At 43.8% G+C, this 26,108-nt stretch overlaps 2 protein-coding genes and 1 pseudogene across 5 annotated transcripts in view; 2 read left to right on the top strand and 1 right to left on the bottom strand.

Annotated features, from left to right (window-relative positions):
- The window catches only part of si:dkey-24l11.2 (uncharacterized protein LOC100034462 homolog), a 240,859-nt gene extending 232,215 nt beyond the window's left edge, over positions 1–8,644 (top strand). For 2 of the 4 annotated variants that reach the window (XM_041178397.1, XM_041178394.1), the window contains exon 12: positions 7,925–8,644. In XM_041178397.1, coding sequence (XP_041034331.1) covers positions 7,925–8,045 — 121 coding nt within the window. In that variant the 3' untranslated portion in view covers positions 8,046–8,644. Of the gene's footprint in view, positions 1–6,213; positions 6,833–7,924 lie in introns of those variants that run through there. The other 2 variants (XM_041178396.1, XM_041178395.1) reach the window with 2 other exon arrangements.
- A 5,358-nt stretch (positions 8,645–14,002) lies between these two features.
- LOC121272016 lies at positions 14,003–14,836 on the top strand (annotated as a pseudogene).
- A 1,092-nt stretch (positions 14,837–15,928) lies between these two features.
- Positions 15,929–26,108, bottom strand: part of LOC121271993 (casein kinase I-like) — a 212,200-nt gene continuing 202,020 nt past the window's right edge. The window contains exon 15 of the mRNA XM_041178281.1: positions 15,929–16,093. The gene's annotated coding sequence lies outside the window, so the exon portion shown is untranslated. The remainder of the gene's footprint in view (positions 16,094–26,108) is intronic.

The following is a 26,108-nucleotide window of genomic DNA, read 5'->3' as shown; positions in this document are numbered from 1 at the left end:
TCTCCACTTTCTCATTCCTCCGCACTTGAGTTGCGAATTATCTTAGTTTCTCTGTCTTGCTGCTCACCCTGCTTGCCATCTCTTCCACTCTCCCCCCACTCGACTGCCAGTTGTTGTAGCACCTGAACATGTCCAGGGTGTCACCTCTCAGAGAGAGGGGGAGAAATCAAAAGGAAACTTTCTCTAATTAAACCAAAGCTAAACCTGGTATAAGTAAACCACCACATGGGTCCCCAGTGCCAGTCTAAACATGAAATGTATGGAACTAAGCTTATGACATCTCAGTGATGTTCACCACTAGTTCTCAACATGTGGTAACCTGAGCTTCCACGCTCTCTTGGGGTTTAACCCCTCCCCCATGCACTCCCTAATTATGATGAGATTTTCCATGTTAAGAAATGACTAATGTTCCGTTTCTAATGAGTGCCTTTTTTTTTGGATTCTTGATGGTAACCTCCATCAGCTAATACCGTCCCCCTGTTTCTCCCCAATGCCTCCCCTGCACGCAGCCCCCCCCCCCCCACCCCCAGCCAAGCTTCCATCCTCTGAAGTGTAGGAGTGATTAGCTAGTGACCCCTAGAACTCCCCCGACCTGACCACTGCCAGTGAAAAGCCATTTGCATAACACAGTAACACACACTACTCCAGTCAGGCCCACACACAAACCAGAGCAGCTTCTCATCAAAGGTCAGCACTTTTATGCAAGGGGAGTTTGTGCAGTAATGTATCTCTGGGGAGTTTAACCAGTTGCACCTTGGAGAGGAGCCTTGTTTTCTAGCAGAACAGACCAGGAGTGTAGGCGCTACTTGGAGGGGTGGGCTTGGGGGGTGGTGGGGAGGGACCTTTGGGGCCATCTTTTAGTGCAGTATCTGTGGTACTATCCTGAGTTTCCGGTTTGCACTACCTGAGGCTGCCTCCTTCAACTGAAAGGAAACTGGTTAAAGCCCCATTACATCTTCCCAGGAAGCAGAGGTGTATGGCGAGATGGGGCGGGTTAGTCTGATGCATGATGTTGCTGTGGCTAAACTAATTGCATTTTTTGGGAGCAGTAATAGGATTCAATCGGGTCATATTTCTGATTTTGGTACAAAATTGCCACTCAAAGACTTAATGTGGTGAATACTGGCAAGATATTTTAAAACAAAAAGGAAAAAAAATACTAATTTGCATGAATGTAGAGTTGATTGTATTTTAAAATAAACTTTAGTTTTGTCAGTTTTGAGGCGTTTGGCGTTTTGCTTTGGTTATAATCCAAGAAACAGTACAAGAAACAGGCCACTTCTGAAAGTTATTTTGGGTACAATGAATTTGTAATACAGCTGATGCCAAAGGTGAAGCCAATATACACCAACTGTGTTGTGAATAATAGCTACCATTGTCCAGCAGAAATCACTAACCAAGCACAGATGGGACTATGGTGACACTGTTTTAGACAAATGCACTCATTTTAGTGGAAAACCACTGGCACAGTATAAGGCAATGTACTTTGCATGTGTATTTTTAAAAAAATTCATTCATGGGAAGTGGGCTTCGCTGGCTGGGCCAGCATTTATTGCCCATCCTTAATTGCCCATGAGAAGGTGCTGGTGAGCTGCCTTCTTGAACCGCTGCAGTCCATGTGGTGTAGGTACACCCACAGTGCTGTTAGGGAGGGAGTTCCAGGATTTTGACCCAGGGACAGTGAAGGAACGGCCAATATATTCCAAGTCGGAATGGTGAGTGACTTGGGGAACTTCCAGGCGGTGGTGTTCCCATTTATCTGCCGCCCTTGTCCTTCTAGGTGGCAGTGGTTGTGGGTTTGGAAGGTGCTGTCTAAGGACCCTTGGTGAATTCCTGCAGTGCATCTTGTAGATGGTACACGCTGCTGCTACTGAGCGTTGGTGGTGGAGGGAGTGAATGTTTGTGGATGTGGTGCCAATCAAGCGAGCTGCTTTGTCCTGGATTGTGTCCAGCTTCTTCAGTGTTGTAGGAGCTGCAAGTGGGGATTATTCCATCACATTCCTGACTTGTGCCTTGTAGATGGTGGACAGGCTTTGAGGAGTCAGGAGGTGTGTTACTCATTGCACGATTCCTCGCCTCTGACCTGCTCTTGTAGCCACAGTATTTATATGGCTAGTCCAGTTCAGTTTCTGGGCAATGGCAACCCCCCAGGATGTTGATAGTTGATAGTGATGGTAACGCCGTTAAATATCAAGGGGTGATGGTTGGATTCTTTCTTGTTGGAGATGGTCATTTCTTGACACTTGTGTGGTGTGAATGTTACTTGCCACTTGTCAGCCCAAGCCTGGATATGTCCAGGTCTTGCTGCATTTGGACATGGACTGCTTCAGTATCTGAGGAGTCGTGAATGGCGCTGAACATTGTGCAGTCATCAGCGAACATCCCCACTTCTGACCTTATGATGGATGGAAGGTCATTGATGAAGCAGCTGAAGATGGTTGGGCCGAGGACACTGAGGAATTCTTGCAGTGATGTCCTGGAGCTGAGATGACTGACCTCCAATAATCACAACCATCTTTTGTGCTAGGTATGACTCCAACTAGCAGAGAGTTTTCCCCCTGATTCCCATTGACTCCAGTTTTGCTAGGGCTCCTTGATGCCACATTCTTCTGTTAAATGCTGCCTTGATGTCAAGGGCAGTCACTCTCACCTCACCTCGAGAGTTCAGCTTTTTTTTCCATGTTTGAGCCAAGGCTGTAATGAGGTCAGGAGCTGAGTGACCCTGGCGGAACCCAAATTGTCCATCAGTGAGCAGGTTATTGCTAAGCAAATGCCGCTTCATAACACTGTTGATGACTCCTTTCATTACTGATGATCAAGAGTAGACTGATGGGGCGGTAATTGGCTGGATGGGATTTTCCTGCTTTTTGTGTACAGGACATACCTGGGCAATTTTCCACATAGCCGGGTAGATGCCAGTGTTGTAGCTGTACTGAAACAATTTGGCTCGGGGCACAGCAAGTTCTGGCGCACAAGTCTTAAGCACTATTGCCAGAATATTGTCAGGGCCCATAGCCTTTGCAGAATCCAGTGCTTTCAGTTGTTTCTTGATATCATGTGGAGTGAATCGAATTGGCTGAAGACTAGCATCTGTGATGCTGGGGACCTCCAGATGAGGCAGAGATGGGTCATCCACTCGGCACTTCTGGCTGAAGATTGTTGTGAATGCTTCAGCCTTATCTTTTGCACTGATGTGCTGGGCTCCTCCATCATTGAGGATGGGGATATTTGTGGAGCCTCCTCCTCCAGTGAGTTGTTTAATTGTCCACCACCGTTCACGACTGGATGTGGCAGGACTGCAGAGCTTAGACCTGATCCGTTGGTTATGGGATCACTTAGCTCTGTCTATCACTTGTTGCTTATGCTGTTTGGCACACAAGTAGTTCTGTTTTACAGCTTCACCAGGTTGACACCTCATTTTTAGGTATGCCTGGTGCTGCTCCTGGCATGACCTCCTGCACTCTTCATTGAGCTAGGGTTGATCCCCTGGCTTGATGGTAATGGTAGAGTGGGGGATATGCCGGTCCATGAGGTTACAGATTGTGTTTGAGTACAATTCTGCTGCTGCTGATGGCCCACAGCCTAATTTACCTAACAAATGGGTTCCACCATTTAGTAAAGGCCTCAGAAGTTCCAGCAATGAGGAACTTTAGAGATGTGGATAGATTTGGAGCAGTTGGGACTGTTCTCCTTGGAAGGTTGTGAGGAGATTTGATAAAGGTATTCAAAATCATGAGGGGTCTGGACAGAGTAGATAGGGAGAAACTGCTGGAATGTTAAGGTGTCAATTTAAGGTGATTTAAGAAGCAATGAGGAGAGATGAGGAAAAACATGATCAAGTGGTTAGGATCTGGAATGCGCTGCCTGAGAATGGTGGAGGAAGGTTCATTATGCCTTTCAAAAGAGAATAGTATAGGTGAATTGGAAGCTACCTATATTAATACATAGGGCCCTGTTCTTTGCAGACAGAAAAAACAGGTACACACATTCCACCTGTTTCAGCTACACAAAATTAAGTGACAGCCATTCGCTGAATTATTTCTCAGGACAGTGCCTTGACTAATCAGGGTCAAGCCACCTGGTTTAAATTTCAAACAATGCTTGATAGTTAACTATCAGTCACTATCAATTGGTGCCTACTCCATGGCAACTCCTCTACCAATCAGACTCCACATGCCAACCAATCAGCACTCTCTTTGTGTACAGCATGATTGTTTTCCCCTTATATTGGTATTCTTGCTAAGTGTCCTGAGTGCAAGACAAAAAGCTTCAACATGTCTCTTTTTTCATCAATACTCAAGAGTAGGATCATCATCTGAAGGAAATTTTGTGGGGAAAAGGTGGGGGAGTGTCACCAGATGAATTGCTCTTGCTGTGAGCCAGCGTAGCCTCAATGGGCTGAATGGTTCTATGCTGTAACCATCCTAATGCTTTTCATCATACCTTTTTTTTATCCACAACTGCACCAAGGAGTTCTTCCAGAAAACCAGCCTAAGCATAATGGCTCAAATGGCCTTGATTGCTGTCAAATTCTAGCATTGCAGTGCCTTTCACAGCATCAGGACATCCCAAAGCCACTGAATAATTAATTCAAATTTGGAATGCACTGACTGATTCGATGATCGAAACGGATTTAGTCGTAGCTTCAAAAGGGAACTGGATAAATAAAGGAGAAAATTCTAAGGGATCTGGGAAAAGAACGGGGGAGTGAAACTATTTGGACTGCTTTTCGAAAGAGCTGGTGCAGACTTGATGGGCCAAAAGTCCCACTCTGCGGGTGTACTGTTCTCTGAAGAACAGTCACTTTTGTAATGTGTGAAATGCCAATTTACATGTAGCGAGATCCCGGAAACAGTATTGAAATAAGACTATCAGATCATCTGACTCAGCTGAGCGTAACACGGATAACATGGATGCTGAGTCAAGCAAATATTAGGAGTGCTTATCAAAAAGAGTGGGTTTTAAGGGAGGATCTTGACGGAGCTACCATCAGAGGAGCTAAGAATCCTAAAATGTGTGACACCCACACAGATGGTTGAAGGTACAGTCATCGATCGGGGGCATGAATTAGAGCACAGAGCCAGAGAAATCCAAAGTCCTCACAGTTGAAGGAGGTTACAGAGACAGGGAGGGGTGAGGCTGTGTAGGAATTTAAAGCTAAGGATATAAATTTGTAAATGGAAGTCTGTTGACACTGGGAATGAAGGTGAAGGGGACTGTCTCTGAGATAGGAAACAGGCAGCAGAGCTTTGGATGAGCTGAAGCTCCTGGAGGGAATCCGATGGGAGGCCAGTTATCAGAACATTGGAATAGTTAGGACTGGAGATCACAAAGGCATAAGGTAAAGGTTTCAACAGGTGGGAACAGACAATGTCACCAAGCTAGAAACGGAAAGGAGACACCATCAGAAGCTCAGGACTAGATTAGGCACCGAGGTTGTGAGCTATCTTGTTCAACCTGAGACACTTACTGCATAAGGTGACTGAATACATTAGGGGGTGGCCAAACTGCAGCTTGTGAATGGGACTCGATGACTAGTTCTTCCAGAAAACCAGCCCAAGCATAATGGCCTGAACAGCCTTCTGTGCAAATGTGAATTTCGTGAGTTGATTGGTGGCCGCGCCTGGGATCCTTTCCCGTGTTTCACAGAATGTAGAAGGAGGCCATTCGGCCCATCGTGTTATTCGTTCATTCACTAATTCACCATTTGGAAAAGGCATGCAAAACCTTCACTGTGACCAACACACAGTGTGAAGCGTTGCTGAAAACAGTGGGTGTTCCAGCAGCAGAAGCAAAACACTGAGGCTCTCCTCGACTATGTGCAAGTTTGCAAGTGGTGGGCTGGTGACGAAGGAAGATGGCATTGTGCTGGAGATTGGTGCAGAGAGTAAAGCTGAGCTGGAGAAGGACTGCTGGACTGCAAGCAGACAAGCTACAGGGGGAGGGGATATAAATAAATACATTATTGTATACATATACTCTTTTACACTATTTGCACTTACATTTTTGTTAAATGTATTTTCTCAAATAAGTGTGTGCTATTGTAATAAAATATCTCTAAAGGTTGGTTATGTCTTGCGACTCGAATATTTGAAGATTATTGTTTGTGACTTTGAGATTCAGAAGTTTGGCCACCCCTGGAATAGTGTGGATATAGAGTTTGTTGCAAAAGCCAATGATGATACTATTGATCTTCTCAATGTTTAACCCAAGAACTTTGCAGCTAATCGAAGAGTGGGATGCTGGAAAATCAGTCCAACAGCACAAAGGCAGCAGAGACTTGGCGCACGTGGAAGCCGATTCATGTGTTTGGATAACATGACCAAGGGGCAGCACGTAGGTGCAGACTCAAAGGTAGATCCTTGGGGGAACACCAGAAGTTAATTGTCTGGGGGATGAGAAAATGCAGGAAGAGAAGCCATTGATGAAGATGTTGTGGCTAAGGGAAGACATCACAGTCAAAGAGGGCATGATTATGTAACTTTGATTAAACTTGTTAGGGGACATTCAGAGGGCTGGAGCTCTGATTGGACAGATTCACACATGAGAAAGAATATATTTAAAAGAATTCTTTCATGGGGTGTGACTGTTGTTGGCAAGGCCAGCATTTATTGCCCATCCCTAATTACCCTTGAACTAAGTGGCTTACTCAGCCATTTCAGAGGGCAGTTAAGAGTCAATACCACTGCTGCAGATCTGGATTTGCATAGAGGTCAGACTGGGTAAGGATGGCAGATTTCCTTCCCTAAAGGGCATTAGAGAATTGGGTGGGTTTTTACATCAATCATTAATAGCTTCTTGGTCACTGTTACTGAGACTAGCTTTATAATTCCAGATTTTATTAATTAAATTTTGATTCCACCAGCTGCCATAGTCTTATGGACTGGAGAGGGCATAGAAGGGAACTTAGAGACAGATAAAAGCAAAATGCTGCAGATGCTGGAAATCTGAAACAAAAACAGAAAATGCTGGAATTTCCTCCGACATTTCCGCCAACTCCAGCATGATGCCACCACCAAACACATCTTCCCTTCACTCCCCAGCAGCTTTCCATAGGGACTGTTCCTTCCATGTCACCCTGGTCCACTCCTCCATCATCCCCAACACCTCATCCCCTTCCCACGCAATTGCAGAAGGTGCAACACCTGCCCCTTTACCTCCTTCCTTCTCACCGTCCAAGGTCCCAAACACTCCTTTCAAGTGAAGCAGTATTTCACTTGCACCTCCTTCAATTTAGTCCACTGCATTCGCTGCTCCCAATGCGGTCTCCTCTACATTGGAGAGACCAAACTCAGACTGGGTGACCACTTTGCAGAACACCTTCGGTCTGTCCGCAAGAATGGCCCAGACCTCCCTGTCGCTTGACATTTCAACACACCGCCCTGCTCTCATGCCCTCATGTCTGTCCTTGGCCTGCTGCAATGTTCCAGTGAAGCTCAACGCAAACTGGAGGAACAGCACCTCATCTTCCGACTAGGCACTTTACAGCCTTCTGGACTTAATATTGAGTTCAACAACTTCAGACCATGAACTCTCTCCTCCATCCTCTTTTTTCCAATATTCATTTATATTTTTAAATTTTTATCCACATTTTTATTTATTTTCATTTTTATTCATTGTTTTATCCCCACCTTTTATCCTATTTTCGATTTTTTTTCCACCCCACCCCCACTAGGGCTTTCTGTCTTGTTCATGTTGTTCTTTCCAGAGTGCTTACCCTTGTCCTGCTATTACCACATTCTGCTTTCTAACCTTAATGTCACCATCAGCACCTCTTTTACCTCCACCTATCACTGGCCTTCTATCCAGCTTCACCTGCTCCACTCCCCCTCAAACAGAATAAATTTCATCACATTTTTACTTCTCTAGCTCTGAAGGAGAGTCATACGGACTTAAAACGTTAACTCTGTCTTTCTCTCCACAGATCCCAACATTTTCTGAACTTAGAGACAGATGTGGGTTCAAATCAAAGAAACCCAGATGTGGGTCATTTGCCATTTCCACCAAATGATGATATTTGGCTTGGAGAGGAACTTGCCAGTTAAAAAGCAATTGATTTCATCAGCAGTTTAAAATGGAACTGGAGAGTCCTGCTTGATAGTGCTGAAAAGCCGGTAATAAAGAGTTTGGTGGTATATTTCAATGGTTAGCTCGCTATTTGTTTCTGGGAGAGGTAGGATAATGCAGCAAAGAGCTGAATTGAATTTTGCTTTATACGCACTGAATCTGGGATATGACCTTTTACTATGAGGAGTACGAGACCTAAACAGTTTTATTAGAAATAGAAATATTCCAAAGCTGTAACAAAGAAACTGTCAAAAGTATTCGCTGCTTTAGTTAAACCAAGAGGAAAATTTGGGGCAATATAGCTCTGAAAATCTTTGAATTATCCATTCAGCAAATACATAAACCAAATTGTTGGCGATGTTATTGAATTGCTTCTTTCAGATTGCATTAACTGCAGACTGGAATCTCAGTGCTGCTGGACACTGATAGATCCGTGGGTACTGTTGCCAACTCTGGATGGATGTATTCCTGGAGGTTTCATCAATGAACTCTCACCTCTGCCTCTATCCAACTGGCTGATTCTTGACTCTCAATCATACAGCCCTCTTTCCCCATCTCCCAATATTTTATGACTAATAAAAGCATTCAAAAATGTTTTCAAAGTTTTTTTAATGCTCTTCTGATTTTTTTTCCTCCCTCGCAGAAGTGTTCTAGGGATTAATCTTCTCTTCCAGAAAACTCCAGGGCAAGCCTGGAGTGTTGGCAACCCCCTATCCATGGGACATCTGACCTGCCTGGAGTTGGAGGGATTAAAATGACTTTAACTGGAGTTGTTGTTGCAAAGATATCAGGCTCTGGGCTTCTATGCTTATAGCTATGGGCACAACCATTTATAAAAGTTTCTTAAACAAAAACAGAATTACCTGGAAAAACTCAACAGGTCTGGCAGCATCGGCGGAGAAGAAAAGAATTGACATTTCGAGTCCTCATGACTCTTCAACAGAACACTGTTGAACGAGTTCTGTTGAAGGGTCATCAGGACTTGAAACGTCAACTCTTTTCTTTTCCGCCGATGCTGCCAGACTTGCTGAGTTTTTACAGGTAGTTCTGTTGTTGTTTTGGATTTCCAGCATCCGCAGTTTTTTGTTTTTATAAAAGTTTCTTGTTCTTCATAGTGTTTCCACCAAGCTGTAATTGTCAGTGAAATATAATATTTTAAATTGTCCTTGATAGGTCAGCAAAGGAGGTCAAATATTCCCTTGGGTATCTTTTCTGTGGAAGGAGGACACTCCTAAAGACTGTGAGTTAACAGGAGCCAGACTTTCATGATCTGTACTTACAAACCTCGCGTCAACTTAACTTAGTATCTCACTCAAGGCAATACTCAACCCAGTATCAACTCGTTGCTACTTTTCTGTTAAGAATTCAAAGCTCTGATATTTCATTGGGAGCTGAAGGCTGAGAGTAAATACAGAACTTAAGTATCGCTGATAAAACGAGACATGCTGTTGAAGGATTTTGTCTTGCACTCGTCAGGACAAATACAAGAATGCCAAATTTCAAGGGGAACAACAATTTATACTGCATGTGAAAAGGCTGCTGATTGGTTGGCAAGTTGACTCTGATTGGTCAAGTCATTGCCATGGAGAATGCACCAGGGAACTATTGTCCCCCCAAGCAATTGTTGCCCCCCTTTGAAATTTGGCATTCTTGTGTCTATCCTGAGTAAACTTAAAGTTGGAATTGTAAAATCAGAAGGTATTACATTTAAGCCTTTTCCTGTTAGTTCAAATCCAACAGAGTTTGTGATGAATTTTTTTTAACTGAATTGCACCATAATAAATGTTGGAGAGTTACACATTGAATACTACATATAGACTCAAGTGTCCAATTCACAGGAGTGAAACTTCATGACTGTGCGAGGTTATCTGGGTACTGTAGTTGTAGGGTGAAAACTGCAGTTTCAATGAAGCATCTCTCCCTTTCACACAGAAAACCCACCCAAAATTCTTCAGAATTCCTCAATCCAGCTGAAGAATGCATTCCTACCTGGTTGCTGTGGGATATGGGTTATATATGGACAGTATTGGTCTAGTTTTTTTATTCATTCATGGGATATGGGTGTCACTGGCTGGGCCAGCATTTATTGCCCATCCCTAGTTGCCCTTGAGAAGGTGGTGGTGAGCTGTCTTCTTGAACCACTGCAGTCCATGTAGTGTCGGTACGCCCACAGTGCTGTTAGGGAGAGAGTTCCAGGATTTTGACCCAGCGATAGAGAAGGAATTGTGATATTTTTCCAAGTCAGAATGGTGAGTGGCTTGGAGGAAAACTTCCAGATAGTGGTGGTCTCATGTATCTGCTGCCCGTGTCTTTCTAGATGTTAGTGGTCATGGGTTTGGAAGGTTCTGTCTAAGGAACCTTGGTGAATTCCTGCAGTGCATCTTGTAGATTGCTGCTACTATGTGTTGGTGGTGGAGGGAGTGAATGTTTGTGGATGTGGTGCCAATCAAGCAGGTTGCTTTGACCTGAATGGTGTCAAGCTTCTTGAGTGTTGTTGGAGCTGCACTCATCCAGGCAAGTGGGGAGTATTCCATCACACTCCTGACTTGTGCCTTGTAGATGGCGGACAGGCTTTGGAGAGTCAGGAGCTGAGTGACTTGATGCATGACATCTGCTCTGATCTGCTCTTGTAGTCACAGTATTTATATGGCTAGTCCAGTTCAGTTTCAGGTCAATGGTAACCCCCCCCCAGGATGTTGATAGTGGGGGATTCAATGATGGTAATGCCACTGAATGTCAAGGGGTGATGGTTAGATCTTCTCTTGTTGGAGATGTTCATTGCCTGGCACTTGTGTAGTGTGAATATTACTTGTCACTTGAACCCATCCACAATGCTGGAAATCCCCGACACTTATAGAAACAGGGGGAGGCCATTTAGCCCTTCTAGCCCATTCCATCATTCAATGAGATCATGGCTGATTTGCAAATCAAATTCAAAGACCCATCCTTTTCTCCATATTTCTTTGGTTAATAGAAATTTATCAATCTCAGATTTAAAGCTAATACATTAGAGGAAGGCAGTGGTGTAGTGGTATTGTCACTAGACTGGTAATCTAAAAGACCTACGGCAATGCTCTGGGGACCCAAGTTCAAATCCCACCACAGCAGTTGGTGGAATTTGAATTCAATAAAAATCTGGAATTAAAAGTCTAATAATGACTATGAAACCATTGCAAATTGTCATTAAAAACCCATCTGGTTCACTAATGTCCTTAAGGGAAGGAAATCTGCTGTCCTTGCCTACATGTGACTCCAAACCCACAATAATATGGTTGACTCTAGGGTTGGGCAATAAATGCCCATAAATAAACCCACGTCCCAGTGTCATTTGTAAGACAGAGTTCCAAACTTCTGCCATCCTTTGTGTGAAGAAAAGTCTGTCTCTTATTTTGTAGGCTTTGTCCCCTAGTCTCCCCAGTGAATAAATTCCCTCTAACTCCTCTAATATTTTACTCTTAATATTTTGAAAACTTTGATCAAATTATCTTCTAAATTCCAGAGTTTGTGTAATCTCTCCTCGTAATTTACCCCTCGAGCCCACATATTATTCCATTAAATTAACACAGCAGTCCACCGCACCCACCCCCCCCCCACCCCAGGCCAATATATCCTTCCAAAAGGTGTGCTGTCCAGAAGTGAACACAGGTTAATGGCTGTGATATAACTAAGAGTTTGTATATCTGAAGCATAACTTCCATTAGAACTTGTGTTCTAATCCTCCATCCATAAAGCCTTTCAGTTACTTTTCACTTGTCCATGACATTTGGACTCTAATTCTCTTCACGCCTCCATGGTTTCTAGCTTTTCATTCTTTACAAAGTCCCCTATTCTAAGCTTTTTAGTTCCAAAGTGAATGATCTCACACACACGCTCTGCCTATTTGTGTGAAACCAATTTGCCCACAGTTTTGCCCATTCACTTAATCTATTAACATCTCTCTGTAATTCTATGTTTCTATCTACACCGCTTTGTGTCATCTTCCCATTTGTGTGATGGCCTCTTTTGTCCAGCCCATTAATCTGCTGAACCTTTGGGGATGTGGCTCTCTGCTCTGTTGCCTAAATCCTTAATAAACAGTTGAAGCTCCAACACAGACCCTTGTGGGACACCACTAGTCACATCCTGCCGATTCGAGTCCAAGCCCATTCTCCCCACTCTCTGCCACCCGCTGCACAGTCAATCTGTGGAGCAGGTTGATATTTAACCCTCGGCGCCATAAGCTTCGAGTTTCGCTGGGGGGGACCCCATCTGGAATTCGATATAAATAAATCTCTAACACAAAAAATAAAAATACCTGGAAAAACTCAGCAGGTCTGACAGCATCTGCAGAGAGGAACAAAGTTAATGTTTCAAGTCCATATGACTCTTCACCAGAACTGAGGGAATATAGAAATGAGGTGAAATATAAGTTGGTTTAAGTGGGGGTGGGACAGGTAGAGCTGGATAAAGGGCCAGTGATAGGTGGAGATAACCAAAAGATGTCATAGACAAAAGGACAAAGAGCAGTTGACGGTGGTGATATTAGCTAAGGAATGTGCTAATGATGACATTAAGGGTAGAAAGCAGGACTAGCAAGGTACAGATAGCCCTAGTGGGGATGGGGTGGGGGAAAGGGATCAAAATAGGCTAAAAGTTGGAGATAAAACAATGGATGGAAACACATTTAAAAATAATGGAAATAGGTGGGAAAAGAAAAATATATTTAAAAAATATAAATTATTGGAAAAAAAGGGGTGGGGATGGAGGAGAGAGTTCATGATCTGAAGTTGTTGAACTCGATGTTAAGTCCGGAAGGCTGTAAAGTGCCTAGTCGGAAGATGAGGTGCTGTTCCTCCAGTTTGTGTCGAGCTTCACTAGACATTTTCCTGTCTGCCACTTTAATCAGCTCTTCAGAAAGTGCCATTTGGTCCATTAGGCATTGACTGACCCTTTGAGATCCACCCTGGCTCCCCCGCTCAGCTGAAAATTCACCGGGTGTTTAGTCATCCTACCCTCAGTTATAGATTCTAGTAATCTCCCAACGACAGACGCTCGGCTTACTGACCTAGTCCCAAATGGAAGCTCAAACTCTAGGCTGAAGCAAAATTGAGTTCCTAGAATGGGACGGAGAGCAAATTCGGTTTCAGGCACTTGTGACAGTAATTAATGTTGTGGAATTTGTCTAATCCATCTTATTAATGTCAATTTGGGTTGTCCATACTAGGTAAATGAGAGTGATACCTGAAAGTGGCTTGAACATTCGGTTGATACTTTCTTCCCCCATCCTCAGCTACATCAAACCAATGAATAAATTGATAAGTTTTTTTTTAAACAATGGCTTTCCCACCTGGGAATTGAATGGAAATGAATTCTGATTGACTCAAACATCTCCGAGTCAACTTCCACTTCCACCTTTATGCGAACTTACCACCATTTGCTGCTCGACTAGTCCATGCACTCAAGGTGGCAGGAATGGAGGAACCGAACTCAAGGGCTAGTTCAATTTCCACAAAGCCCATGTTATTATTAAAGAGGCCCGAGAACAGAGAAACACTGCCCTTTGTAAAGAGATCAGGTGGCAGGAATAAAGTGGACTTTAAGCATTAGACAGATCAGCTCAGAACCATGTTCCACATAAAGAATTTACCAGGTCTGCTGTGGGAGATTGCTGAACCATTGATACCAAATTAGGAGGCCCTGCATTTAGAGCAAATACTTTGAGTGAAGTACAAGAGGTCGGCAATAGGTCACCACAGATTATGTCAATTGCGGTGGGAAGTATCCTTCAGGCAGCAAAAATGAACAGAGAGGCACTGAGGTCACTTCATTATTATTCATGAGCAGAGACTGTGTGAAGTGCTTGACTCCGTCAATACTGTCAGCCTCCAGGAGGTGGCAGGAGTGATGAGTTTTATTGCTGATCACTCTAATACCATTCTTCAGCTGCTCTGGGATTATGTTTGACTACACCGCAGACCTGCTTAGCATGAATAGCCAAGTGGTTATGGTACTGGGTTTGTAACCCCAAAATCAAGAGTTCAAATCTCACAATGGCAAACTATGAAACAATGTAACTTCATCTGAAACAGATGGAAACATGTTTGTACTCGAAAGAGTTACACCACAGACCCATGGTGTTGTCTCCAGCCTTCCTGGTTTCTGTGGCTATCTTGTCTCCTGCCTCCCCCTCACACTCATGGACTTTGTCAGAGAGAGCCTGACGTTCTTCTACAAATATAAGATTCAGAAGAGTCGACCCAGTGTCTGGATAATGGGCCAGAATCCCTAGCAGGCAGTCTTCAGCCACCTGGTCTATGTCCTTCCAGTGGTTACCATCAATTGGTTATGGAGCTCCCCAACCCCTCTACTGTCTAAGGCACTGAGATTTGCCCAGATCCTCACTGGTTAGCTGTCTGCTGGGGTTTGATTTCCAGTATTACTGCTGGCTCTACAAGATGGTTCATGCCATCCACTCTGGTTATGTGGCTCCTTTCTCTTGGGCCACCCAGTATCTCGAGGGTTGGAAGCTCCTGACTGTTGGGATTTGGAGCAGCACCAAGCCGCTCTTGTTAAAGTGCCACCCGCTAAGCACCTGGGCCTTCATGCTGCTCCATGTCCGGGTGTGTGTGGAAAACCACATCGGATGTGACCTGCCCTGCAGCCTCCATAATGTCATCTCTTGGGGACTGTATGGAGGGGTCCCAGCCCATGACCTACACCATTGGAAACCAACTTTGCTCCCTTCTTTACTCATCTGGATATCCAATGGAGTGATATCCTATTCAGATAGGATGTTTGGTACTGCCAGCACTCTGCAGAGGAACCAGATGGTGACAGGCTACTTCTAAGATCAAGTAGAGGCCTGGGCAGATTAAAGAGGGTTAAACAGCAGCAATGGAAAGAGAAAGCTGTTATAGTGTCTGAACGCTGAGCTCACGTCTGTTCAATGCCACCTAACAGGCCTTTTAGTCTCATCATGTGTCCAGTCCATGGAGCCACTGGAATTTACAACTGGAGGACCAGGATCCAATTTCATATAGTTTTTCCACCAGTTTCTCGAGCTTCCAAGAAAGGAGCTGTCTCCCATAAGGGGACATGCAAGGTGGGGCTGTGAGAGACGCCAATCCTTGTCTCCAATCCTTCTGTGAAATCAACACTCAGACGTTCAGGGTCCAGTAACCAGTAGAAAATAGAAGCTGGGATATTTTATTTCATTGCATTTGGTATTCTGCCAGTGTGCGAATGCTTTTAGTTTTTTTTTGGCAGTTACTAAATATAGAACAACATAATCCCATTGCCTGAGGGAAAGAGCGGGGGTGGGGGTGGGGGGGGGAGTTTGAATCCCACTCTCCAGACCAGAAATACCCATTTTCCCCCCATCTTGGGAGGTGCTTGTCTGTCCACACTGGGATCTTCCAAAGCAGGTCACAGCCAATTAAATATTTCAGTGCAATCACTGTTGTAATGCAGGGAAAGGTAGGAGTAGATTTACACACAGCAAGATCCCACAAGCAGCAATGCGACAAACAACCAGGTAATCTATTTTAGTGATGCCAGCTGAGGCTTCGTCAGGACGCCAAGGAGCATACCCTTGCCATTGTTGCAGTGGGATCCTCTATGTACGCCCAAGTGGGCAGAAGGGATGAGGTTTTAATGTCTCTCATCTATACGATGACACTGCTGACAGTGCAGCACTCCCTCAGTGGGGAGCTGTGAGATCACATCTCTGCAGTGGGATTTGAAGCCAGGACTCAAGGTGAGGTGGCTACTCCCAAAGAGACGTAAAGATGGAAAAAGAGGAGCCAAAGAATTGCAGCACTGACACAAGTACCAGTGTTTAGTTCCAGAAGGAATTTTATTTACATACCTACTGCACTTGGGACACAGATAGGGGGCTGACAATTACTGAAGAGTCCAGTCTTCAGCAGAATAACGCAAAGAGGGCACCGGACTGGGAAATCACTGCAAGCTCTAGGAGTAGGTAAAGATTGTAGAGGGTGTGCCCTCTGTTGGTTGCACAAAGAACTGCAGCACAATCGGAAGAAACCTGATGACCAAATACAAAACAAGGTTAGAATGGAGAGAAAATAGAAAATGTAGTACAGATTGAAACAGGTTCAATTAAAGAGAGGAGGTTAAAATGGGAAGGATGTAATAACATAAACAGTGAAACAGCCAAGAGAGGGTGAAAAGTAAACCAGAGGAAGGATTCAGTCCTCAAGCAAAGGAGGAAAAGAGAACAAGAGAGCAAAATGTGAAAAGGGAACAGAAATTAAAATGGTAAAGATGTTGTTTGTCTAACTGGTTGTAAATACAGTCATATCGGAGGAAGCATTATCTGTATTTAACAGTGCGAGAGTTTTAGTGATGAAGAAAGACTGGACAGACTGAGGTTGCTATCTTTGGAGAAGAGGAGGCTGAGGGGAGATTTAATTGAGGTGTATCAAATTGAGGGGTCTGGTTGTAGGGGATAGGAAGGACCTATTTCCCTTAGCAAAGGTCAATAGCCAGTGGATTTAAAGTATTTGGTAGAAGAATTAGAGTGGAGACATTTTTTTTCACCCAGAGGATGGTGGGAGTCTGGAACTCTCAAGCTGAAAGAGTGATAGAGGTAGAAACCCTCACTGCATTAAAAAAAACCAGAAATATTCACTTGAGGTTCAGGGATAGGGACTAAGAATTGGAAAGTGGGATTAGGGAGATAGCTCTTTTTCACCCAGCACAGCTGATGGGCTGAATGGCCTGCTTTGGGTCATAACCACATGGACTGCAGTGGTTCAAGAAGGTGGCTCACCACTAAGGACAATTCAGGATGGGCAATAAAAACACTGGACCAGCCAGCAACACCCACGTCCCGTGAAAGGATAAAATAAATCATTTCTATAATGCTACGGAAGTGAAGTTGAGTTAAATTCATTATAAAGTGCGAAAGCTTGTGAACAGATAATGCAGGAAAGAAAGGGGAAGTAAGAGACAAAATTAATTCTTGTTAGAGCGAAGGAATCCAAATGATAATTGCACTACCCCCTGGATGGACAATGAAACATGCTGTACAATGAAATAAAATGCAAGCAAAGAGATCACAGTCTGACAGATACACAAGGCAGTGATAAGTCTGGAGTTATCATTCCACAATTATAATCAGGTCTGAAGGGGACAGCAGGCACCAGAGAGACTAAACTGTACCAGGATTTCCAATTCTACTGCTGTAACCCAATGAAATTATTTCATCTCAAAGCTTTGCATTTAAAAAATTAAATTTTGTAAAAATTAAAACCAATTTTCCTCAAAGTCGTTGATTAGTTTAAGAATTCTATCCAGACATTCAAACAATACAGGAAAATAATCAGGTAAAATCATTCCAATAATGTGTCTTAAGTGAGCCTTTGGCTCGATAGCATTCCTGTCTCTATATCAAAACGTGTCGGTCTATCTTCCACCCCCGATCATCCACCCCCGATCGTCAGCCTCTAAACTCTGGGTTGACAATCCAGTCAGATACTCACACCTCATAAAATCCTCCCATCATATAAACATCCTATCAGCAGGTCATCAGCTTAAAAATCCATCCACCAGTTCATCATGTTCTCCACCCGAGAGGGCAGGCAGAGCCTTGGTTTAACTCATTTGGACTTCCCTCCCTAACAGCACTGTGGGTGTACCTACACCACATGGACTGCAGTGGTTCAAGAAGGCAGCTCACCACCGCCTTCTCAAGGGGCAATTAGGGATGGGCAATAAATGCTGGCCCAGCCAGCGAAGCCCACATCCTGTGAATGAATAAAAAGAAATGTAGCCCCACCGACAGTGCAGCATGTGTTACAGCTCACGCAGGGAGTCAAAGTTGCCATGGCAACAAACACTTTCCCATGTCTCAGAAGGTGGTGGAGGTGGAGTCATTGAATATTTTTAAAGGCAGAGGTAGATAGATTTTTGTTAGGCAAGGGAATCAAAGGTTATTGGGGTTAGATGGGAATGTGGAAATCGAAACACAGGATCACCAGCCAAGATCTCATTGAATGGCAGAGCAGGCTTGAGGGGCCGAATGGTCTACTGCTCCTATTTCTTAGGCACATTGTAATCTGGAGCTATGGTTAGTGATGGTAGAGGCTCCAATTTCTTTCCATCACATGCCTGACCAGGAATCTCTCCCACTCTTACTACCTGCCATTGGCGTGTGTTGGAAGGATTCGCAGGTTGATAACCAACCAGTTTGGCCACATTACAAATGCACCTTCCTTAGTCATTAAGTCGTGGGGTGGGACTTGAACCTGGAGTTTCTGCTCAGAGGCAGGAATGCTGCTCACTGCACCATAAAGCCTTGGACAGCTCAGCACAGACAATAAATCATAGATTATGTTTAGGTTACAAACTCAATACAGAGATTTAAGAGCTGCTGACTTCGAGGCTATCACCAGAAACAAAAACAGGGTGATGGTGGAGGAGCTGCTTAATGCCATTGACAACATATACCTTGGAAACATCAGTTCAACAGAATCCATTTTAAGGAATGGGATAGTTGGATAAGTTTTGGCATCTTAGCTCTCCCGATGACACAGCAAGTTTTGCCAGTGAATTGCTAACCCCCCCCCCCCCCACCAACTAAAGACCATAATAAGCTCACGCTCCAATCTGTGCTGAGTTAGTTCATGTTATCCATGGCCATGATCAGTGTGCTACAATAGAACCCAGTGTCTCCGGTGTCATGAAGGAGAAATTGATCATTGGGGTTCTGATGCTGATCTTTACCTAAGGAGTCTGTCTGAAAATACACATGTATTTTCAAGTGACACAATCTGCTTCAGCTTTGATGTCTCTCTAGGTGAACAATGAGAAGAAGCTCAGCTGAACAAGGTTCCCAAGACCATCCATGGAATTGGCCTCGGGACAACGTCTAAAAGAGGAGATAAAGCTAGAAAGAATATTTATTGCAAGTCTTGGCACTCTAATCCTCCAGGGTGAAGGAGTTCCAATAATTTTAGTTAAATTTTGCAGAAGATCTAACAGCCTGACTGGAGTCCTACAAACTGTGGTAAAGCCATTATAAGAACTTAGATGATGACAGTCAGCAGACACAATTCTGGCCAGATTGTCAATGTGCATAGATGGAAATAAAGGCACGGTCAATCGTCTGTACAAAAGGTAGCTAAAGGAGCTTGATTTTAAGATAATAATTTTCAGGTTCCTTTCTCTTGCTGAGGGTTTGGTGCAGTGCCAGTCCCATCTACTTTAAACAACAGCATTTTTATGACCAGCTTTCATTGCTAACTTTGGGATGATACTTGGGAAGGTCCCATTTCCGCCCCCCCCCCCCCGAGATGACTGACCACAGGTCCGCCTTGTCAGGGCACAGCCCTGGATGTTTCACACATCTTGCCAGTGTCTGTCTTCACAGCCCTACCCAGATGTTTACCATTCTTCAAATTTAAAATTTGTTTTAAATGCACTTTGTGGCTACTTAAATTTAGATGACATGGTCTTGACTTACTTTGAAATAATCTTCTGGGTTCACTTCATTTACATCATTGAGCAGTTCACTTTCTCAATAACCATTTCATTTGTGTGTTAAATTTTATTTCCCAGTTGTTTTCCTCAATGCATAATTGATTTAATTCTTTCTCTAGACTAACTGCATCATCTATTCCTACTGCTCACCCTCTTTCAGTAACATTTCCAAATTGAAGGCATTTACAATCATGTATCATCCACCATACTGGGCCTTACCCAAGACCCATTAGCACCTTGTTGGAACCACAGGGACAACCAAAGCCCTGAGTCAGATGAGAGGGTGTCTTCTAACCAAGGAACAACCTCTAAAACCGAAGGAACAGTTGAGGTTTTGGTACCATGGGGAGATGGTGGTGTAGTAGTAATGCTGCTGAACTGGTAATCCAGGAGACATGAGTTCAAGTCTCACTATGGTAGCTGGTGGATTTAAACTCAATTAATCAAATCTGGAATATTTAAAATAAAGATGTTAATGACCATGAAGCAATTGTTGTTTAAAAAACCCATCTGATTCACTAATGCTCTTTCGGGAAGGAAATCTGCCATCCTTACCTGGTCTGAGCCTACATGTGACTCCAGACCAACAGCAATGTGGTTAACCCAAGCAAGCCACTCAGTTCAAGGGCAATTAGGGATGGGCAACAAATTCTGGCCTTGCCAGTGACCCCCACATCCCATGAAACAATTTTTAAAAATCTTCAGTGCCAAAGTAGTGTGAATGGTCGCTGATATTATTATCTCAAAGAAAGAGCTGAGAAATAGCTGACAAGCAGAAAAAAGAAATCCTCCTGGTGTATCCCTAACCATTGACTAGTATTCTTCCAATAATCACAAGACCCATTGGAATATGTTTGCTAGCCAATTCCCTCTCTGAACTGTACCTCCTTTGTGATTATATTTGGACTGCAGGTCCAATGACCTTTGCCTCAGTTGGAAGGTTGAGAGTTCATATCCCACCTGAGCACAAAATCTTGTATAAAACTTCAGTGTAACACTGAGGGAGTGTGGAGCCTTTCAGATGAGACATCAAACTGAGACCCTTGTCTGCCTCACAGGTAGATGTGAAAGATCCCGTGACTCTATTGGAAGAGAGTCCTTGTCAATCTGGATCCTGCAACCAACATCACTGAAACAGATTAAGTGGTCATTATCTTATTGCTGTTTGTGGGATCTTGCTGTACACAAATTTCTCAGCTCTTGCAAGTTATTTTCCAGTTGGAGCAACACAAAATCATTGGATGATCAGTGCCAGGAACAGCCCATAACGAGCTTTAAACACAAGAGAATACTCCAGTGTTAAAGAAATCGCACCACAGAAATTCTGAATAAATTTATGAAAAAACATGCAGAAGCAAAGGCTGTGACAATTGTCATTTCTGATGCCTAGGTCATTAGACAACCAGGTGGGTTTTTATGACAATTGTTTCATGTTCATTATTAGACTGTTAATTCCAGATTTTTACCAAATCCAAATTTCATCATCTACTGTGATGGGATTTGAACCCAAGTCCCCAAAGCATTACCCTGGGTCTACTGGATTACTAGTCTAGTGACAATACCACCACACCATCACCTCCTGCAAGAAGGAACTACTGCTGGGATTTTATGGATTAAAGATGATCACATTTTTTTGGGGGGGTCAACAGGAGATAAAACTCTTAAAGGGACGTTGTTCCTGTGAATTCCACCAAATGATTAGTGATGAAAAACACCCAAGAATCGTTGCTCGGCTAAAGGAACAAGTGGTCCTAAAGGTGAAGATTACAGTGCTTTCTGCACGCTGTACAGACTGCAGTCTGAATTCAACAGGAACACACACTTTGGATTTATAAAGTATATGAAAGCTAATTAAGAACCAAAAAGGCCAAGAATGCTCTTTACTTCTCATACTTTGGTACTGATTGCCTGGGGGGCAAAGGGAATTGGAAACAGCAGAGAGAAAATAAAGAAAATGCAAAAATCTCATCTACTTTAGTAACACAGGAAGTGGGGGAGGCCATTCAGTCCCTTGATTCTGTTCCACAGGTTGCATCGCAGATCCTGGCAACTGCCCAGAGAAGGCATTAACATAGTTTTGGGAAAAGGCAGCTTCTGATTAATAGAGTGTAGCCTTCCAGGAATATAGAACAATTTAATGAAAAATAACGATTAAAAGCTCAACTGAGCACAAAATGCTAACAGTGATTTTTGCTGATCAGGTTAAGTGCAAATCCTGTACACCACCACAAAATAAAAGGTGTGCTGTAGAAATAATGTCAGTTTTAATTGGAATTTTACAATGCAACATTTCTACAGTACAATGATAAGACTGTGCAATCCTGCAGTTTCTACTTCCGAACACACAGAAGGCCCTATCCAAACTGATTAAAAAGGGGAAAAGGAAACAAGAGTAAGGATATTGGGCTGGCAAAGCTGGGCCTGGTTGAGTACCAGCCTTCGCTTTACAATCACTTTACCAGACAAAGTCAGTGTCAATTGACTGTTATATATTAAGATCAGAGTAAATGGTTTTCTATCCACTATGGAGCAAGTACAAACTTCTGCATGTGAATCCCAGCGAAACAAACATCTCCATCAAAAATACAAGTAGCCCTTCTTTGCTGAAATCTAGAACAGGATGCAAAGGAGATTTATCAGATGAAGAAGGAGTTCTTCTGAAAAGCTGAATCCCAAAATCCAGGGACACGTGTCAAACACAAGACTGTGGATCCACAGAAGGTGGGTCATGGAGGTGGGGCAGTGGTGAGTGCTGGCAATATCGAACAAGAAGTCACATGCAGGATGCACTGTAGTCTCATATGTCACCAGACAGAATGATCACAAAAGCAAAATACTCTGGATGCTGGAAATCTGACATTAAAACAGGAAGTGCTAGAAATGCACAGCAGGGCCAGGCAGCTTCTGTGAGGAAAGAAGCAGAGTTCATGTTTAACCTTCTGTCACCAGAGACGTTTTAACTCTGTTTCTCCCTCCACAGATGCTTCCTGAACTGCTGAGTGTTTCTACCATTTTCTGTTACTTTAGGCAGAATTATCAATTGTCAACTACAGCTCATTAATATGAATAAAACTTTCTAAATAGGTGCACCTCCAACTTTTAGTAAGTATTGCAGATGCAAAAAAAAAATTGATTTGAAGATGTCTTTAGCTGTCACACTTCATTCAGCATCCAGATTTCTTATTTGGTGGCAAGTCCTATCAGACCAATTTAGGTGGGGTGGGGGGGGGGGGGGCGGGAATTGAAGGGAGGGTGGGGGTAGGGAGGGATTTAAAAATGCTGCACACTTCCCCCCAAAAAGAAAAAGTGCTAATCTGCGAAGCTCTGTTTGTACAGAGTATCACCTGCCCATGTCTCTAATTCTGCTCTGGGATATAGGGGACTTGGGGGTAGCGCTGGAAGTATGTGATTCTATTTGAAAGATCCTGATTCTTCTGGGAATGTCACTACGTCCCCTCCCAACCCCACATAGGCCAGGACAAGGGCTCCAAGTCAGGTGAGCAAAGTGCATCCCCCCACAATCAGCTGCACAAATGAATCCTGTATTTGATGCGAGTGAATTCATTTTTGCCATAGAATTGGAGAATGTAAGTCTTTTACTGAACAGTCAGATCATCCCTGAACGCTGTGAAGAGAAATACATATCACACACAGGATTCACTCGACTACCATGGTGTTCACAGGCAACAGGAGAGGCACAAAGTCCTCTCACAAACCATCACCAGGCTCTGGAATTACTGGGTGGGAGCACTAGCAGATGGAGTGCTCCTCAAAATGTTTGTTCTAAGGGGGCCATTTGAAGACATAAAGCATTGCAATTAAATAGAGGCAAGAGCCCAGTACAGCCGCCTACCCACATAACCATAAAAACAATTAGAATGATGATGAACTTCCATCGATTGGGGTTACTGGAGGTGGGGGAAAAGGTCACAAGTGCTCTTCAACATCCCTTTGCATGAGCAAGCTTTGGAGGGTGAGTGAATGGCCTGACTTCACTTCATCAGTTATCCTTTCTCCTGTCCACCAAACAAAGCTTGTACATGATGGGCGTTTCTGGCTGGTGTGGTTAGTGGAACCATATCGCTGGTTGTTGGCAATTGGCATTTCATTGAAATCGGTTTGTTTGTTGGGGAATTCTCACTTAATTGCAAGTAGGATGAGTGTGCTGTATAACCAGCAGACTCTCTCAGCAGGCTGGAGACTGGTCCGAACCCACAGGGATTAGATACTTCTAACCTGTGACCCGTTCCAGACCTCCACCACTCGCCCCTCTAAAGGCCACTTGAACACAATCAGTACACACAAACCAAGAGGGTCAAAACAGAAACAACATTTACGCATATATGTTCATCAATCTCACTGTGTGACCTCCAGGACTCCTAACCTGGTCTCTGGCTGCAACACCCAGCTTGTACATTAATCAGCCATCAACCCATCTGGAAACAGTGAACACTCACTCCATCCTGTAAGGCCTCAAGTCAAAATATAGATTGCATCCCCACAGGCAATTCAGCAAGCACTGAGTGAATCAGTAGAACTTCAAGTAAAGTGACACTGCCCCCCCCCCCCCCCCCCCCCCAGAATAAAGTGACCCAGTAACCAGAAAGCTGACTGAATAATTTGGCCCCCAGCTATGTTTTTAAACCGCTCCCATTAAAAACCGCCTACCGGCTGAACAGGTACAGTATTCTATATGGCACCTCGGCAGCAGTGTAGGACCAGCTATAGCCAGGCTGTGGTGACAAGGCTCATTGTAAAGACACAACCTCAGTAGATTAATGGTTCCAAGTCCTAATAAATAAATTCTTCGCCTTCCCTCTTGTACAACAGGGACCAGCTGGGCCGAGACAGTTCTACCTGATAAGTGAACATTTTGGTGGAAATTGCGCCTGAATTAAGGCTGTGGTTACTTCCCAGACAGCAATAGGCATTTAGAACAACTTTGCCTCCATAAAGATTCACTCGCAGTTTAAGATTGATTGTTGGATCGACTGTATTTTGTCAGGGACAGGTGCAATGATGCACAACACTGGAGCAGCTAGTGACCGCCTGAAGTGTATCTCTTTAGATCAGCACCTTCAGGTGGCCAACTTAATAAGCTTTTGCTATAGATCAGTGGGTCTGTTATAACATTTACAACGAGGCTTTCGATTGGACGCGGAACTGCTAATATGTCTCACTACCTTCTGGCGATTTGGAGAAATTTATTGCAGTCAAATTTCGAGTGAATCCTAAGCTGATGGGCATGTGTTGAGTACAGGTGGCCTCATTGAACTGCTGTTGGAGGATGTTGCTCAAGACAATCAACACATCCCACTTCCCGAGTTCCTGCAAACGGGACAGTTGGGGTTGGGGACACACCGGATCAGCTATTTTTGTATTGAAGATCAGTATCCCTGCTCTCTCAACCGTTGAAGTTGAGTTTGAATCCAATCGAGACCGATGGCCTGAAAGATTTTGGGCCAGTTTGAAGGGTCAATACAGTTGCTGGTGGGAACCCACTCCTATTTAGCACAAACTGCCATTCCTATTGAGAACAGTCACCGGGCTGGGGGGGGGGTGGAGGGATAAGGAATTCATTCTATAGGGAGCAAGAGTTCTCTGAGGTTAGGGTTAAGGCACATAAGTGGGACGGCAGAGGCAGCTTTATTCAACTGGTTCCATGTGGTAGCCAACTGAGATGACTCGGGGCTCACTGCTAATAGTCAGGGTGGGGGAAGTGGATGTTCCAATGTTCCCCAGTGGTGACATCCAGCACCTTAGTAATCACAAAATATATCTAAAGAGACACTGCCCTCAAGAGGGATTGGGGTAAATAAGTCACACTCATGTTAAAATATTAAAACAAAGCAATTTTACACCTCCCCCCAGTAACATGTTGGATCTCAGTTAACCCACTAAATAAGACAGTCTGTTGAGATAGATCCCTCTCGGGGTGGGACATCTTAAACACATGGTACTGGGATTGACTGGAATACTAATACTTTTGGACAGAAAAGCTTTGAGGAGCACAGACTTCCGCCCAGTTGGTGAAAATAGCCTGATACTGGGTAAATCCACGCAGCTGGGCCTTGGCAGGAAGCAACGTTATATATCTCTCATCAGAGGCAAGTTTACATCAGTGATTCCCTCTGTCCTGGAGTGCCCCGAATATAAGGTTAGTTAAAAAGGGGGTCATTGCAGAATTCAGGGCTGAATTATCAAATCGCCTTTGTGAAACTTTTCAGAAGGAAATGTGAGAATGATAAACTTGTGGCACTTTCTAACCAAACTTCCCAGAGTTTGGTATATTGGCACTGACACCAGAAAGGAACAACCAGGCCCATTGCGGCTGTCACCTGCTCTTAACTCAGGAAGAGACACTTTTCCAGCTCTTACTATAATGCTCCAATTTTCACAGCATGTTTTCTTTTCAGGCCAACTAGCTAGCTAGCACACAAACTATTTAATTCCCAAATTTTAAAAGAAAATACTAAAATAGGAACAAAAGGTTACTTGAGCCAAGAAAAGGAGACACACATTGAACCATTCATTTAAAAAAATCCTCAGTTGCATTT

Source organism: Carcharodon carcharias, chromosome 32 (assembly GCF_017639515.1).
Source record: "Carcharodon carcharias isolate sCarCar2 chromosome 32, sCarCar2.pri, whole genome shotgun sequence".
Classification (NCBI taxonomy): Eukaryota; Metazoa; Chordata; class Chondrichthyes; order Lamniformes; family Lamnidae; genus Carcharodon; species Carcharodon carcharias.
Note: the sequence above shows the minus strand (reverse complement) of the source record. Positions and strands in the feature narration are given on the sequence as shown.